The sequence below is a fragment of the Chenopodium album genome, chromosome 12 (genome assembly GCF_948465745.1).
Source record: "Chenopodium album chromosome 12, dcCheAlbu1.1, whole genome shotgun sequence".
In the NCBI taxonomy this organism is placed as follows: domain Eukaryota; kingdom Viridiplantae; phylum Streptophyta; class Magnoliopsida; order Caryophyllales; family Amaranthaceae; genus Chenopodium; species Chenopodium album.
Genome location: NC_137845.1, coordinates 50,557,419 through 50,573,232, shown reverse-complemented (window position 1 = coordinate 50,573,232; position 15,814 = coordinate 50,557,419). Strand labels below are relative to the sequence as shown.

The window sequence follows — 15,814 nt, the reverse complement described above, 5'->3', positions numbered from 1 at the left end:
TTTTGCGCCTCTCATCCTTTCTCCCTCATCTTCTCTTTCCTCCTCCTCTTTCCTCCTCCTCTTTCCTCTTGTTCTCTACTTTCTCCTCTCTCCTCTGATCTTCTCTTCGTTCTCCTTCCCCTTGCTTTCTCCTCTTCGTCTTTTTCCCCTTGCTTTCTCCTCGTCTTTTTCCAACAACACCGACAACACCACTACAACAACAACACCGACATCAACAACAACAACACCACAACAACAACAACACCGACATCAACATCCCCGCCACCAACAACACCACAACAACAACAACACCGACATCAACATCCCCGCCACCAACAACAACACCGCAACAACAACAACACCACAACCGTATTTGCTAATTCTAATGTTAGATTGTAGTTTTAATTTAGGTTAGATTGTAGATCTAGTTAATTTTTATGTAATTCTAATGTTTATTTTGTAATTTTATTAGATTATTGTGTAATTATATACTTCCTCTAATTTTTGTTGTTTATTTATCTTTTCTTTTCAATTTTCTTTATGAAATTCTTGTTAAATATGTAGATCTAATGGTTTTGATTTATTTGTGTGGTATTTGTCAATTTTTTATCTTAATTTTCATATTTTTGTGTTGATTTTTGATTATTTGGGTTAGTTTTTGGTTTTTTTTTTATTAAGTTTTTTGTATTTGGGGGGATTTTTGGTGGCGACGGTGGTTTTCGGTGGCCACTGGTGGTTTTCGGTGGGTGGTGGGGTGGTTAGATACGGGCTAGGTAATTGGGTTGTAGATCTGGTGGGTGGTGGGGTGGTGGTACGGGTTAGGTGGGCTGGTGTGGGGCGGTGGTGGTTGTGGGTGGAGGAATGGGTTAGGGGGCTTGGTGATACAGGTGGTTGGAGGTGGCTGATATGCCGTGCCGGTGGTGGCGCGGCTTTTTTTTTTAAATTCGTTAAAAGATTTTCCGACGGAATTTCCGACGGAATTTCAATTCTTTCCGGGTGCTGAAACACCACTTTCGACGGAAAATTCCGTCGTAAACTCCGTCGGAAAGGTGTTTCCGACGGAATTTTCGTCGGAAGAAGGCAATTTTCCTACGAAAGGTTTTCCGACAACCGTTTCCGACGAATTTCCGTCGGAAACGGGTTTTCCGACGGATTTTGGGGTGGTTCCGACGGAATTTTTCCGTCGGAATTGAGCCTTTTTCTAGTAGTGAATAAACATATCATAAACTTATGGAAACTAGCATGATTCGCTCTTCACTCATGCCCATCATGAATATGCTTCTTCACCTGAAAAACTTCTCTCTACTTGTTTCCACTACTCTCCATTAAAAATGGGTCATCATAGGACCAAGGTAAAGACTAGGCCAACAAATATACAAACACACAATCAGCAAAGTTGAGTACATAAGCGTAATTAAATACACTAACATGCTTTCACCTATCAACACACAACTTACCTCGTTGCACCTGTTTACAAGCACACAACATACAACATGACTTCTCAATTAATTAACTACTTGATTTATTTAGCATTATATTGATTATGCATAGAACAGGTTTCCCCCTAACCTGCCCCAATAAAGGGGTACTAACACGGGAGCTAACCATGCCAGCATAAAATAACCACTCGTTAGTGGCGGAATTCCTACGCATAATAATAAAAGGAAAATATAGCGTCCTGTACTCCCAGTAGAAGTTATGGCCAAATATAAAGTCACATAATCCCCCCCCCAATATGTTCATACTCAAGGTATTTACGTTCCAATAGTTTTGGTGCGTAATTTCTGTCACTTTATGTTATTTACATATTATTAAATTTGGTGATGACTCTCAAACCATAAAACAATAAAACATTATAATTCTCCAAACAATTAAACATTCCAATTTAATTCTTGAATAATTATTGACCACATAATATTTAATATTGAACCCTTTTTTTTTTTAAATCTACCTCAGTGTCAAAGACACCTTAAACGCATAATGCGCCACAATTCCTATCTCTTGGTGTTAGAAACATCTTAAGTGCACTAAGGCACCAATATATAATTTATTCCTTGTGTACATAGACACTTACATAGCTCTTTTCTCATGCTTATAGCATTAATAAAAATCATATGAACCATAATAAAATTCCTTTTAATATTCCAAACCAAATTAAACATTTAGTTTAATTAAACATGCTCTCTATCATGTCAATAATAAAAGTGTGGTTCATATATAATATGCCAAAATAATTATTTCTATTCAATAATCCATCACAAATAATCAATGCTTCATAATTCAATCACCAACATCAACCAAATAATAAATTCCAATCACCTCCTATCATGATACTATTTGGAATCAATTATTCAAAGCTTAGCATGTTCCTATATCACCAAATAAATACCAAGTACGCGAACGTACCGTGAATACGATCTTAAAATCGCCACAACTAACAGAAATCACTCACTTGGAAGTCTTCTACAATCCAAAATCATAATATGGCATTAAAATCTATTCCACACAAATTTCCAGCAGTATAAAATCTTATTAAATCACTCATAATTTAATTAAAACAAGCTAAAAATTCATTTAAAACCTCTTACTTTAATCCTAATTAATGGGTAGTCAAAATTCCTTCAAGAAACTTAATTTTTAGCTTACTAACAAAATTTCCAGCAATATTAATCCATGAAAACTTGCTGTAATTATACTTTAAAACCCTCAAATTAAAGGTTTAAACCACCCTAAATCATGATTCTTCAATAATCAATTATTACAAGTCTAGAGTTTCAAATTTGGGGCTTTTTAATTAAAATTACAACTTGAAAATTAATTTGCACTATACTTAAAATCAATCATCATAAAATCATCACAAAACTCATAATTAATAATTAGATTTAGGATAAACAAAAGAAATAAAAAAATAATTTTTTTTTTGTTCGACGGCTGAAAGCAGCAGCACCACGACACGGCTAGGCTGCTGTCGCGCCCTGCCGGTGCCGCCGCGGTTGCTGGCGCTTGCGCTGGTGGTTGTGGTGGCGGCCGATGGTGTGTAGTGGTGGCCGGCCGTGCAAAAAGGGGAAGGGGAAAAGAAAGAAAAAAAGAAAAAGATAATATTGTTCTTATCCCGAAAGTGAAATCTCCCACTTTGATGGCTGAATTCAGACCGATTGCTCTCTATAATGTGCTGTATAAAATAGCCTCAAAAGCTATTGTTATGAGGTTGAAATCTATTTTACCGGGAATTGTCTCGGAAAATCAGAGCGCTTTTGTTCCGGGTCGTCTGATCACTGATAATGCTCTCATTGCACTGGAATTATTTCATTCTATGAAGAACAGGTGTACTGGGAAGAAAGGGTTGGTTTCTTTGAAGCTGGATATGAGCAAAGCTTATGACAAAGTTGAGTGGAATTTCTTGGAAAAACTGCTCTTGAAGATGGGGTTTGCGGAGAGATGGGTGGCAATCATTATGGATTGTGTCTCATCGGTCAAATATTCATTCATTGTCAACGGAGGGGTGTGTGGTTCGGTTACCCCCACTAGAGGACTTCGACAAGGGGATCCCTTATCCCCTTATTTGTTTATCCTTGTTGCTGATGCTTTTTCAGGGCTAATGCGGAAGGCTATGTCCGAAGGTTCTTTACATGGAGCTAAGGCTAGCCGTAGAGGCCCGGAAATTTCTCATCTCCTTTTTGCGGATGACAGTTTACTCTTTGCAAGAGCCAACCGAAGGGAATGCACAAAAATTGTTGATATTCTCAACACATATGAAGCGGCTTCCGGGCAGAAAATTAATTATGACAAGTCGGAGGTTTCTTTTAGAAAAGGGGTTAATAATACTGTGCAGGAGGAGTTATTGAGTATTCTTTCTATGCGACGAGTTGATAGACATTCGAAGTACTTGGGAATTCCGACTATAGTTGGCAGGTCAAAGAAAATGATTTTCCGGGCGCTCAAGGATCGAATATGGAAGAAGCTAATGGGTTGGAAGGAAAAGCTCTTATCTCGGGCCGGCAAAGAGACTCTCCTTAAGTCGGTGATTCAATCAATCCCAACATATCTTATGGGAGTGTATAAGCTCCCTTTGGGTGTTATCGATGACATTCATGCAATGATGGCTCGATTTTTTTGGGGACAAGGAGAAGAGAAAAAACGAGTTCATTGGAAGAGTTGGCGTGATCTGTGTACCCCTAAATGCCTGGGGGGAATGGGCTTCAGAGATCTTGGCGTGTTCAATGATGCTTTGTTGGGTCGGCAAGCTTGGAGACTATTGACTAGACCGGACTCTCTTCTTGGCAAGGTTTTTTGTGCTAAATACTACGCAAATAAATCTTTTCTAGAGTCTAGCTTGGGGTATGGTGGGAGCTACCCTTGGCGCAGCATTTGGTCGTCCAAATCACTTATCAAGGAGGGTGTGCTTTGGAGAATCGGAAATGGCAGCTCAGTGACAGTTTGGGAGGACCCGTGGGTTGTTAATGGTGACAGTCGATTCATTTCTTCCCCACGAGTTGATGGGATAGAGAATGTAAGTGACCTTATAAATCACGAGACTAGAGAATGGGATGTGGATCGGGTTACTAGCAATTTTAATGATGATGATGCTCGTAGCATTCTGGCTATTCCACTCAGCTCAAGACCAATTCCTGACAGCATTTCCTGGGCTTTCTCTCTGGATGGGGATTATTCTGTTAAATCAGCCTATATGATTGGTAAATCATGTAATTTTGATGATTATCATAAGACATGGACAGAAATCTGGAAGCTTGATGTAATCCCAAAAATCCGTCACTTCCTATGGCGAATTTGCACAGGAACTCTCCCCGTGTGTGCTTATTTGAAATATCGCCATATGACAGAGATTGATGACTGCCCTTGGTGTGTTGGTTGCCCTAAAACTTTCCGCCATGCTTTATTTGATTGTCACACTGTCAGAAATTTATGGATCGATTGTGAGTGCACTGAGATGTCTTTTTGGCCGCAAGATATGAACTTTTTGGAGCTGTTTGACTCTTGGAGAAATATTGAGCAGAAGAAGAAATGCAGGGGAGCAATATTGCTGTGGAACATTTGGGGTAGGAGAAATGAAATGATCTTCAATGGCTCAGATACTTATCACCCCGTAATAATTGAGCGAGTATATCGACTTGCAGCAGATGTTATCACCTATTCGGAAAAGATTTATGGAGGGATTAGAACAAAAGTAAGCAGCAGCTCGAAGAAATGGCTGGCACCTCCCCAAGACTACCACAAAATTAATTGTGATGCTTCCCTATGTGACGAAGGATGGGTGGGTCTTGGAGTCATGGCTCGAGATTGCAGGGGTGAAGTTCTTTTTGCTGCTACCAGGCGTGTCAAGGCTTTTTGGCCTCCTTTAATTGCTGAAACAAAAGCTGTGGCTATGGCAGTAAGATTGGCTCGGCATTATGGTCTAAGCAAGGTGATTATTGAGACCGACTCGCAAGTGCTTGCTAACAGATTATGCAAGGCCACGACTTACTTCACAGATCTTGATGCTATCCTTGATGATATTCTTTATTCTAGTTCTTTCTTATGTTCGGTTTTTTGGTGTCATGTAAAACGGGATGGCAACACGGTTGCTCATAATTTAGCCCGTATAGTGCCATTTGGTCATGAACAAAGATGGGAAAACCATATCCCTTGTGAGGTTTCTCCCTATGTATTGATGGATAAATTATCAATATAAGGCACTTTCCGATGGTTCTCAAAAAAAAAAAAAAAAAAAAAAATAAAGGAGAAGGGAGATAAATTTTACTTTGGGTATTCTCCACTCTGGGCAAATTTAATTTGCCCATGTGTTGAATATTTATACCCCTTTCTCTAGAAACCCTTCTTATCTAAAATTTCCCTTTTCATCTTTACTAATCCCTTCCCTAACAAAACTTTACTGAAATAAAACTTTCCTCTCTAGTGGAAAAAATGTCATTTGTAACACTCTATTTGTAACGGGCATCAATTTTCCAGTTATAATAAACCTATTTGTAACGGGAAAAATAATGATCCGTTACACTAAAATAGCATAGTGGTACGGAAAATATTTAGAACGGGCGGCATTTTGCCCGTTATAAATAATTTGTTGTTTGTAACTGACACGAGTTACCCGATACAAATACTACGTAAATTGGATATTAGAAAACCCTAAAAGCCTATCCTTCTTATTCATCACTTCCTCCAACCGTCTCTCTCACATTCTCTCTCCTTTCTCTCACACTCTCTCTCTTTTTCTCTCCTCAGAGATCTTTTCATGGCGATTTTTCTCACTTCACTCTCTATATCATCTATCCTTACCTCCATTTTCTCTCTCTTCCCTCCATTGTTGAACCTCCATTCATTTTCGGCCCCAAAAACCCTAAAACTCTTGCATCTTGTTTTCGATTTTGTGAAGAAGTTGATGGCGGACAGAGGCGACATGGAAATCTCTCTCGACAAACTCCCTATCAAACGCCTCGGAATAATTGAGGAATCAGGCCCCAAACGCTTCTCCCCGTACTTTCTCTCTCCTCCATTTACGCAATAGCTTAATTTGACCTAATTTTTTTTGCAATTTTGGTGATTTTGATTTGAAATTGTGGAATTTTTTTTAGTAAAATCGAATATGAAGAGAAAACTGTGAATTTGATTCGGTGAATTGACTTCCCCTGGGTGTTGGAGAGAGATGCGAAGAAGTAGAAGAAGACCCGTTATCATTGATCTAATTAACACTGTAAGCTCCTTTAACTATGAATTACTTTGATTTTATTATTTATTTACTTATTATCTAAATAATTTCTTATTCTGAGCATAATTTGTGGTTTATTTTCGCTAGGTATTTGGTGTATTTTCGGTAGATCTTTTTCTTTTGATTAAAATTTTATTAATTTTTGGTGTATTTCGCTAGATTTGGAATAATTTAATTCTAATTGGTTGAATTATTGGGTTTTATATATAAAATTTTAATTTGATTCTACTTTGGATGACTGTTGGTATTTTATTGTGTTGCTTTCTTTTTTTTTTTGGTTCAGATTTATAGTTCAATCATCCAAAGCAGAAAAGGATGGCACAAACCCAGAATGCACTCCCTAATGGAGATGTGAAGGTCAAGGGTGAGCTATAGGTTCTGATATCCGAGAAAAACCAGGTTTTTTTTTTACTGTTCTTACAATACGTGTAACTTCAAGGTGTGTCTATGAGTATTATATTCGCTAAAATGTTAGTATAGGTGGCCATTTATACGGTGAGGTTTTTGTAACCTAATAGTCTCAAGACTCTCAACTTATCTGTTATTTAACATGTGAATATGCGATTACCTATATGTTGTACATCTTTTGGTGTCAAATTGTCAATAATGCTATATAATCTTCAAATACGCTCTTCTGTGCATAATGGCTTATATACTTGTTTGGACTTGTCAATGTAATTATGAATGCCATCTGTAAGCCTGAAACAAGATGAAGAATTATCAGTGCACTTGGTTATTCTCATGATTTATACACAAGATGAGACGATCTTGTGAGAGCCTTTGATTTTTGATGTCTTGTTGGTTTGCTGATGTTGTTGCTGCTGTTGTCGTTCTAAGTTGTAACAAGCTTTAGGTCTGTTGATACTCATAAAATGCAGCTACTCTGTAATAATAAGATAAGCATGTGATGTCTGGCAGGTTGGAATACCTTGTTTTCAAAGATGCTGTTAATCTGTTATGATTTAATCACATGTGCTCACTCATTATTGTATATGTTGATGTTCTTCCACAGGAGTGCTTTTCTCTTGTATGCCACCATAAGCTGAATCAAATTTCTTGTTCTTTCAAAAATGGAGGAAAGTGAGGCTTCAACTGTACCTGATGGGGAGTTGATTGGAATTAAGTTCGGCCTTGCAAGCGATCATGAAATTGTAAGTAGGCAGCTCAATTTTTCTGTTACATGCTTTATGTGTGTCATAATATTACAATGCTGCTAGTTAGTTTGGTCGGTTTGTATACTTCGTATATTTTTTTTATCAATAAATCTTGTATTGATTTTCATGGCTCCCCGGTGGTTTTATAAAGTACTATCGTTGCTCTGTGTTAGCTTCTTAGTTTGGGCATATCTAGCTGTCTAGCTTGATTTAGGTTGTGATTTGTAAAATGGAAATCTTTTTTTTGTTTCCTTCTGAAATCAAGCCTCTACAAAAGCAAAGGTACACCCTAGTGATGAAAAATAATCGGTGGGAGTCTTTTCTTTTGAAGCGTAAAGAGTGTAATATAGTTTGGTTAATTGGCATGGAATTGTACATATATCCGCTTATTATATTATTTATATATGGTGGTTGTTCAAGAGATGGACAACTATAGTTTCTTCTTTTTCTAGTTATAATCTGCTACACATCAAAAATTTTGTTTTTTTCTTGAGTAATAATGGACTAATGGTACAGTTATATTAAACTATGTAGTATGGATCCAATCATATATATGTCTTCTATTAAATAAAGATACTTGTGTAAGTTGTTGAAATTAAATTAAGCTTAATTTCAAGGTAATAAAGACTAAGAGGTGCTTGATATTTTATCGAGTTATTCCAATGGGGAGAGGGGTCAATGTCTGGGGTCACCTAGTAGATATTTAATAATGCGAAAACTAACTAACTAATCGTATGCTTTTCTCTCCCTTCCCACCCCTGTTGAATATTTTAGAGAGTAGTACTCCCTCTGTCCTCTTATAAAATCTTTTTGTTAGCTTTGGTCAACCAATATATAATATCTTGCTTTAAATTTGAAAGTTGATACTTTGTCCATTTGTCCCTGTGCCGAGCTGCTTCTCAGTTCCCACACGAGCGCCTCAAGTTACATTTAACTATGTTTTGTTTTATCAGCCTATTTGTTTATGAGTTTTTGGTTTATCTTATTGCACAAAAGACTTCTTTACTAGACTGAGCAATATGATCGTTATTTAGTCCGACTGGAATTTATTATCGTTTCAATGATTGATGACCACTTATCAAATCATCAAATAAGCTGTAAATTCTTTTTATTAACGTGTTTTTGCTGCAACTTATATGAATGTGAATGGATAATAACATGAAATTATCTTTTCTTATTATAGTGTTCTCTAACACCAGCTGAAGATTTTGCTAATAATTTCCATAATGCGATAGAAGTTTATCGAGAAGAAAGCCTTGGCATATATGAATGTGATTGTCTTAACTTAGACGGGTTGCTGCTGCTGCTCTTGGTTGCTGCGGGTTGCTGCTCCTTGGTTGCACTGATACCACTGCTTTAGGATGTTGCTGTTGTGGCTAACTGGATGTCAATTCCTCCAAACATGGTTGTTGCAGCTATTACTATGCTCTTGGGTTGCTGTTTTTTCGTATTCCATTTTGCTCTCGGATTTTTAATCATTAGCTTTTTTAAATTGACAAGATTATAAGAATTTTTTGAGATGTAAATTAAAAATTTGGTGTACATGTTTTGATAATATGTTTGTGCCTTTGTGGCATGAAAACCAATATTTGGGATTTTGTTGTATGTTAATTATTATAAATGATAATTTGAGATGTGAATGGAAAAAGAAAAGGGGTATTTGTAACAAGCACCTGTTGTGCCTGTTACAAATACCCCTAATATTTGATTCTTCAAGCCATTATTTGTGACGGGCAGTCAAAGTGTCCGTTACAAATACCAGGCTATTTGTAACGGGCAGTCAAAGTGTCCGTTACAAATATCCATACCTGGCTATTTGTAACGGGCACTTAACTGCCCGTTACAAATAATATTTTTATTTGTACAGACAAGTGCCCATTACAAATAATATTTTTATCCGTAACGACCGTATTCGTAACGCCCGTTGCCCGTTAAGGATGACCTGTTTTTGCCTGTTACGGATAGTCTTTTTTCCACTAGTGTAAAATAAATCCCAACTTAATAAAATAATTAATTAAATAAAACTTTCCTTCTATAAAATATTTCCAAACTTATTTAAAATAAATAATTAAAATGCCATAAATAATTCATTTCAAATTATTTAAATACTTCAAAAAATACTTATTTAAAATAAAATACGTATAAAAATATGGGGTATTACAGTCTACCTCCCTTAAAAGAAGTTTTGTCCCGAATGGGAAACGAAATTCAAACTTTTTCCTCACTTTGTATAATATTGTTGTACTTTTTGTCATACCTTTACCTTTTTGTGTCTATTTGAGAATACAATTACTCAAAATACTCATTAAAATTGTGCAAAAAGCACAAAAATTACTAAAAATTTAGGGAAAAAGCTCGAAATTCTACCGCATTCTACCCCCTTAAAGAAAATGAGTTATGTCTCCGTAACTCAACATACCTGAAACAATTCTGGGTATTTCTTTTTCATTTCATCCTCGGCTTCCCAAGTGGCTTCCTTATATTATTGGTTAGACCATAGCACTTTCACAATCTTAATATTCTTATTGTGTGTATTACGCACTTTACTATCAAGAATCTTGACTGGTCTTTCCTCATAGGTTAAGCTTTGATCTAACTCAATGGTTTCAGGTTGTAACACATGAGACTTATCAGGGATATATCTTCTCAATTGAGACACATGAAATACATCATGCACTTTACTTAGCTCCATAGGTAAGGCCAACCTATAAGCTACTTTGCCTATCCTTTGCAGTATCTCATATGGGCCAATATACTTTGGACTAAAATTTCCTTTCTTTCCAAACCTCATCACTCCTTTCATGGGTGACACCTTCAGCAAAACCTTGTCACCAATTTTAAATTCCTCTTCTCTACGCTTCAAATCCGCGTAGCTCTTTTGACGATCTTGAGCTGCTTGAATTTCTCTTACTTGCTTCACTGTATCCTCGATCATTCGAGGCCCTAAAATCATTGTTTCACTTATGTCGTTCCAACAAATGGGACTATGACATTTTCTTTTATACAAAGCCTCAAATGGAGTCATGCCTATGCTCGCATGATAACTATTATTATAGGAAAATTCAATCTAATCCAAGCTATCTTCCTATCCCCCTTGGAAGTCTATAACACAAGCTCTCAACATGTCTTCCAAGGTTTGAATGATTCTCTCAGTTTGTCCATCTGTTGCAGGGTGAAACGTTGTACTCATCTTAAGTGTTGTACCAAAGTTTTCGTGTACACTTTTCCAAAATTTTGAAAGAAACCTGGAATCTCTATCAGATACAATATCCTTTGGAACTCCATGTAACCTCACAACATATTTGATGTAAGAATTTGCAAGTTGCTTCATCTTCCAAGTCTCCATTATTGGTATGAACACTGCAGATTTTGTAAGTCTGTCCACCACTACCCAAATGGTGTCATTTTCACTATTTGACTTTGGGAGGCAAGTCAAAAAATCCATTGAGATACAATCCCACTTCCATCCAGGAATTTCCAATGATAGCACAGACCCTTAGGGTCTCTTGTGCTCTATCTTCACCTTTTGACAAGTCAAACACTTTGTTACAAATTCCGCAACTTCATTCTTCATTCTAGGCCACCAATACACCTTTTTCAAATCCTTGTATAGCTTATCCCCTCCTGGGTGCACCGAGTATGGTGTATTGTGACCCTCCTCCTAGGGATGTTAGTGGGGCGGAGACCCGCCCCATCCCCGCCCCAGTGGGTCTCGGTTTGGCGGGTGGTGGGGAGGGGATGAGGATAAAAACCATACCCGCCATGGGTGATGGGGCGGGGTGGATTTTAAGTTTTACCCTCCCCATCCCCGCCCTACTTCGGACCCGCCCCATCCCCACCTCATACCCACATCTATATATCTTTAAAAGAAAAATTATATACTTTTATACTATTTTATTAAATAATTACGTGAAATCAAATATTAATTATAAATACTTTGTACTACAATTATATTATAAACAAAAATGTGTGTAATATTAAGAATTTTATTATTATTATTATTATTATTATTATTATTATTATTATTATTATTATTATCCGTATTAATTATGTAGGATTGTGTATTTGAGAGACGGAGATTAGGTGGGTCTTGGGTGGGGATTAGGTGGGTCTTTGGTGGGTATTAGGTGAGGATGGATATTCAAGTGGGGGTGGGGCGGGGATGGTTTTAGAGTTATACCCGCCGGGGTGGGGATGGGGATGAATATTAGACCCGCCGCGGGGATGGGGATGGGGATGGGAAGGCCAACATCCGCCCCAGCCCGCCCCATTGACATCCCTACCTCCTCCATTAACATCCTTTTAACTTCCTCACATTTCTATGGTACACACCATCGACCTTTGTACCTTAAACTCCCATCTTCATGAATTTTGAAATATGTAGCTTTGCCTTGTTTTATTTTCTCGCGAATCCTATCCCACTTCACATCTCCTTCCTGATTTTCCCTTATTTCATCGAATATTGTTGGTTGGATGGTTAGGTTCGCAAGTATGCCTGCTGGCACTCCCCATTCTACAACTTCTAGATTCATTTTCCTCATTTCTCTACATAACTCATCTGCCACTATTAAGGTATTCAATCCATGATTGGTCTTACGATTTAGGGCATCCGCAACTAAATTTGCTTTCCCTTCATGATATTGTATGTCTAAGTCATAATCCGTCGTATACTCCAACCATCTTCTTTGGCGTGAGTTTAAATCTCTTTGAGTGAAAATATATTTCAAGCTCTTATGGTCTATATAAATTTTACATTTCACTCCATACAAGTAATGCCGCCAAATCTTTAGTGCAAATATAATTGTAGCTAATTCCAAGTCATGAGTTGGGTAATTTACTTCATGACACTACTAGAAATAGGGCTATTTTCGACGGACACGTAAATCTGTCGAAAAACCCTAAAATTCCGACGGATTTTTATTCCTCGGACATTTCAGACGGATTTTAACAATCCGTCGGAAATTTACGACGGAATATAAATTCGTCGGAATATATGGGCTTTCCGACGGAATATTCCGTCGGAAAATTAATTTTCCGACGAAATTAAAATCCGTCGAAAATTTCCGACGGAATATTCCGTCACAATATATTTTAAAAAAAAAATTAAAAAAATTAAACCGAAACCCTAAACATTGAACCCCCCTTTTTCTCAGGCTTTGTTTTCTCCTACTCCTTCCCCTTTTCATTCTCTCTCCTCTTATCTTCTTCAGTTCTACTCCTCTTTCTCTCTCATCTCCTCCTCCCTCCTCCGTCTTTCTCGGCCTTCTTCTCCCTCCTCTTTCTCTTGTCTTCTTCAACTCCTTTTCCCTCTCTTTCTCTGTCCTCCTCTCTCTCTCTCTCCGTCAAGAATCACGAACATCAACAAATTATTGGTCAAATTCTCACGAATTTCTTTCCCTCTCTACGGTCAAATTCTTGGTTTTACGGTCAAATTCGACCTTGAAATCCCTAGATCTAGAGGTTTCATGGTCGAATTTGGCCGTATTAAACCAAATTCGAGATGAAATTCGAAGGTTCGACCGTATTAATGTATGTTTTGTGTTTATTTTTCTTTCTTTTTTTTTGTTAATTTTTGGGTTTGAGGTTGGTGGTTTTTGACGATGGTGGTGGTTTTAGGTTGGTGGTGGGGTGGTTTGTTTAAGATGGTTAGTTCGACCGGATTTGTTAGGGTTGTAGATCTAGGTTTGGTTTAATTGGGTGGTAGATCTTTATTTGGGTGGGTTAGGGTTAGGTGGGGTAGGTTAAGGGGGTGAATCTGGTCGTTTAGGGTTCGGGTGTGAGTGGTGGTGTGGTTCGAGTTAGGGTGAGTGGTAGTATGGTTTGGGTAAGGGTGGGTGGTAGTATGGTTCAGGTTGGGTGGTGTGGTTAGGGTTAGGGGGTGAGTGGTGGTGTGGTTCGGGTTAGGGTGAGTGGTAGTATGGTTCGGGTTGGGGTTGGGGTTAGTGGCGGGTAGTGCTGATGTGGGGGGTAGTGGTTAATGTGGGGGGAAGTGGCGGTGGTGGCTGCTGTTGGTGTTAGGGTGGTGACACGCCGTGCCAGTGGTGGTGCAACGTGTTTTTTTTTTTTAATTTGACAGAAACATTTTCCAACGGAAAATCCGTCGGAAAGTTACGACGGAATACTATTCCGTTGGAACTTCCGACGAATTTTTCTGAGCCGGAAACTTTCTTCCGACGCATGAATTCCGACGGAATTTCCGTCGGAAAGGTGTTTCCGACGAAATTTCCATCAGAAAGGTGTTTCCGACGGAATTTTCGTTGGAAAAGGTTGATTTTCCTACAAAAGGGTTTCTGACGACGATTTCCGACGGAAAATGGGGTGTTTCCGAGTGATTTTTTTCGGTTGAAAAACAGCAGTTTTCTAGTAGTGTGAGTCTTTAACTGCCTTGACGCATATGCAACCACCTTTCCATTTTGCACAAGCACACATCCCAAGCCATTCTTGGATGCGTCACTATACACATCATAAATCCCACTATCGTCTGGAAGTGTAAGCACTGGTGCTGTAATCTGCTTCAGTTTCAAGAGTTGGAATGCTTCTTCACACTTATCATCCCAATCGAACTTTTTGTCCTTCTTCATTAGAGTAGTCATAGGTTTAGCAATCTTCGAGAAATCCTTCACAAAACGCCTATAATACCCTGCTAAACCTAAGAAACTCTGAAAATCAGATACTGTTTTGGGAATAGGCCAACCCTTCACTGCCTCGATCTTCTCTAGATCTACCTTCACTCCATTCTTGGACACGAAATGACCTAGGAATGCTACCTTCTCCAACCAGAATTCACACTTAGAGAACTTTGCATAAAGATTGTTTTCTCTTAATGTTTGTAGAATTGCCCTTAGGTGTTCTACATGCTCTTGTTTGCTTTTCGAATACACCAGTATATCATCTATATATACTACTACGAACTTATCCACATATTGATGAAACAACCCGTTCATCAAATCCATAAAGATTACCGGTGTATTTGTCAATCCAAATGGCATCGCTGTAAACTCATAATGCCCATATCTTGTCCTAAATGCAGTTTTAGGAATGTCTTCATCTGCAATCCTCAACTGATGATACCCAGACCTCAAATCAATCTTAGAAAACACCGTTGCACCTCTCAACTAATCAAACAGGTCATCAATCCTTGGCAACAAATACTTTTTCTTTATTGTTACCTTATTTAGTTCCCTGTAATCGATACATAGTCTTATACTTCCATCTTTCTTCTTAACAAATAAGACCGGTGCTCCCCAAGGAGATGCACTTGGTCTAATGTATCCCTTTTCCAATAAATCCTGTAGTTGCTCCTTTAACTCACTCATTTCTACAGGTGTCATACGATATAGTGCCTTGGAAATTGGTGCTGTCCCTGGGACTAAATCTATTGTGAAATCAATTGCCCTCTTAGGTGGCATTCTAGGGATCTCCTTTGGAAATACATCCAGGAGTTCATTCACCACTTCTATATCCTCTGGTTTTGTTGCTTCCTCATGATCCATGTTTCTCACACTGCAGAAGTATACTGGATGTCCCTTCTTAATGTACTTTGCCAACTTAAGCACGAATATTAACCTTGGGCACTTGGTTTCACCATGCATCCAATATGTCACTGACTCATTCTCACTTGTATTCATTTTCACTTTCTGCGATCGACAACTGATTTCTGCACTGTACTTGCTCAACCAATCCATTCCCAGAATGAGATCAAAGTCACTCAACCCAAACTTGATGAGGTCAGACTGAAACACTTTCCTTCAATTTCTAAAAGTACGTCTCTAAAGGTTTTGGTACATTTCACTACCCCACTCGTAGGAATGGTTATAGGCAGGTCTACTACTTCTACTGTTTTCAAACAGTCTTTAAGTTTCGAAACAATACCCTTTGAAATGAAAGAAAAAGTTGCACCAGAATCAAACAAAACTTTAACAGGAATAGAGTTAATAGAAAAAGTACCGGTGATGACATC

At 38.0% G+C, this 15,814-nt stretch overlaps 1 protein-coding gene and 1 long non-coding RNA gene across 2 annotated transcripts; one reads left to right on the top strand and one right to left on the bottom strand.

The window, feature by feature from the left end:
* Window positions 1–6,137: 6,137 nt before the first annotated feature.
* LOC145572531 (uncharacterized) lies at window positions 6,138–9,475 on the top strand. Its single transcript, XR_014096875.1, has 5 exons — window positions 6,138–6,468; window positions 6,567–6,685; window positions 6,984–7,099; window positions 7,713–7,851; window positions 9,038–9,475. It is a non-coding gene; the product is annotated as an uncharacterized LOC145572531 (long non-coding RNA).
* A 5,045-nt stretch (window positions 9,476–14,520) lies between these two features.
* Window positions 14,521–15,539, bottom strand: LOC145571280 (uncharacterized). The gene is made up of 2 exons (XM_081630343.1): window positions 15,113–15,539; window positions 14,521–14,621 (listed from the first exon to the last, which is right to left on the bottom strand). Exons 1-2 carry the CDS (start codon window positions 15,537–15,539, stop codon window positions 14,521–14,523), a joined length of 528 nt encoding a protein of 175 aa, XP_081486469.1.
* Between the last annotated feature and the right edge of the window lie 275 nt (window positions 15,540–15,814).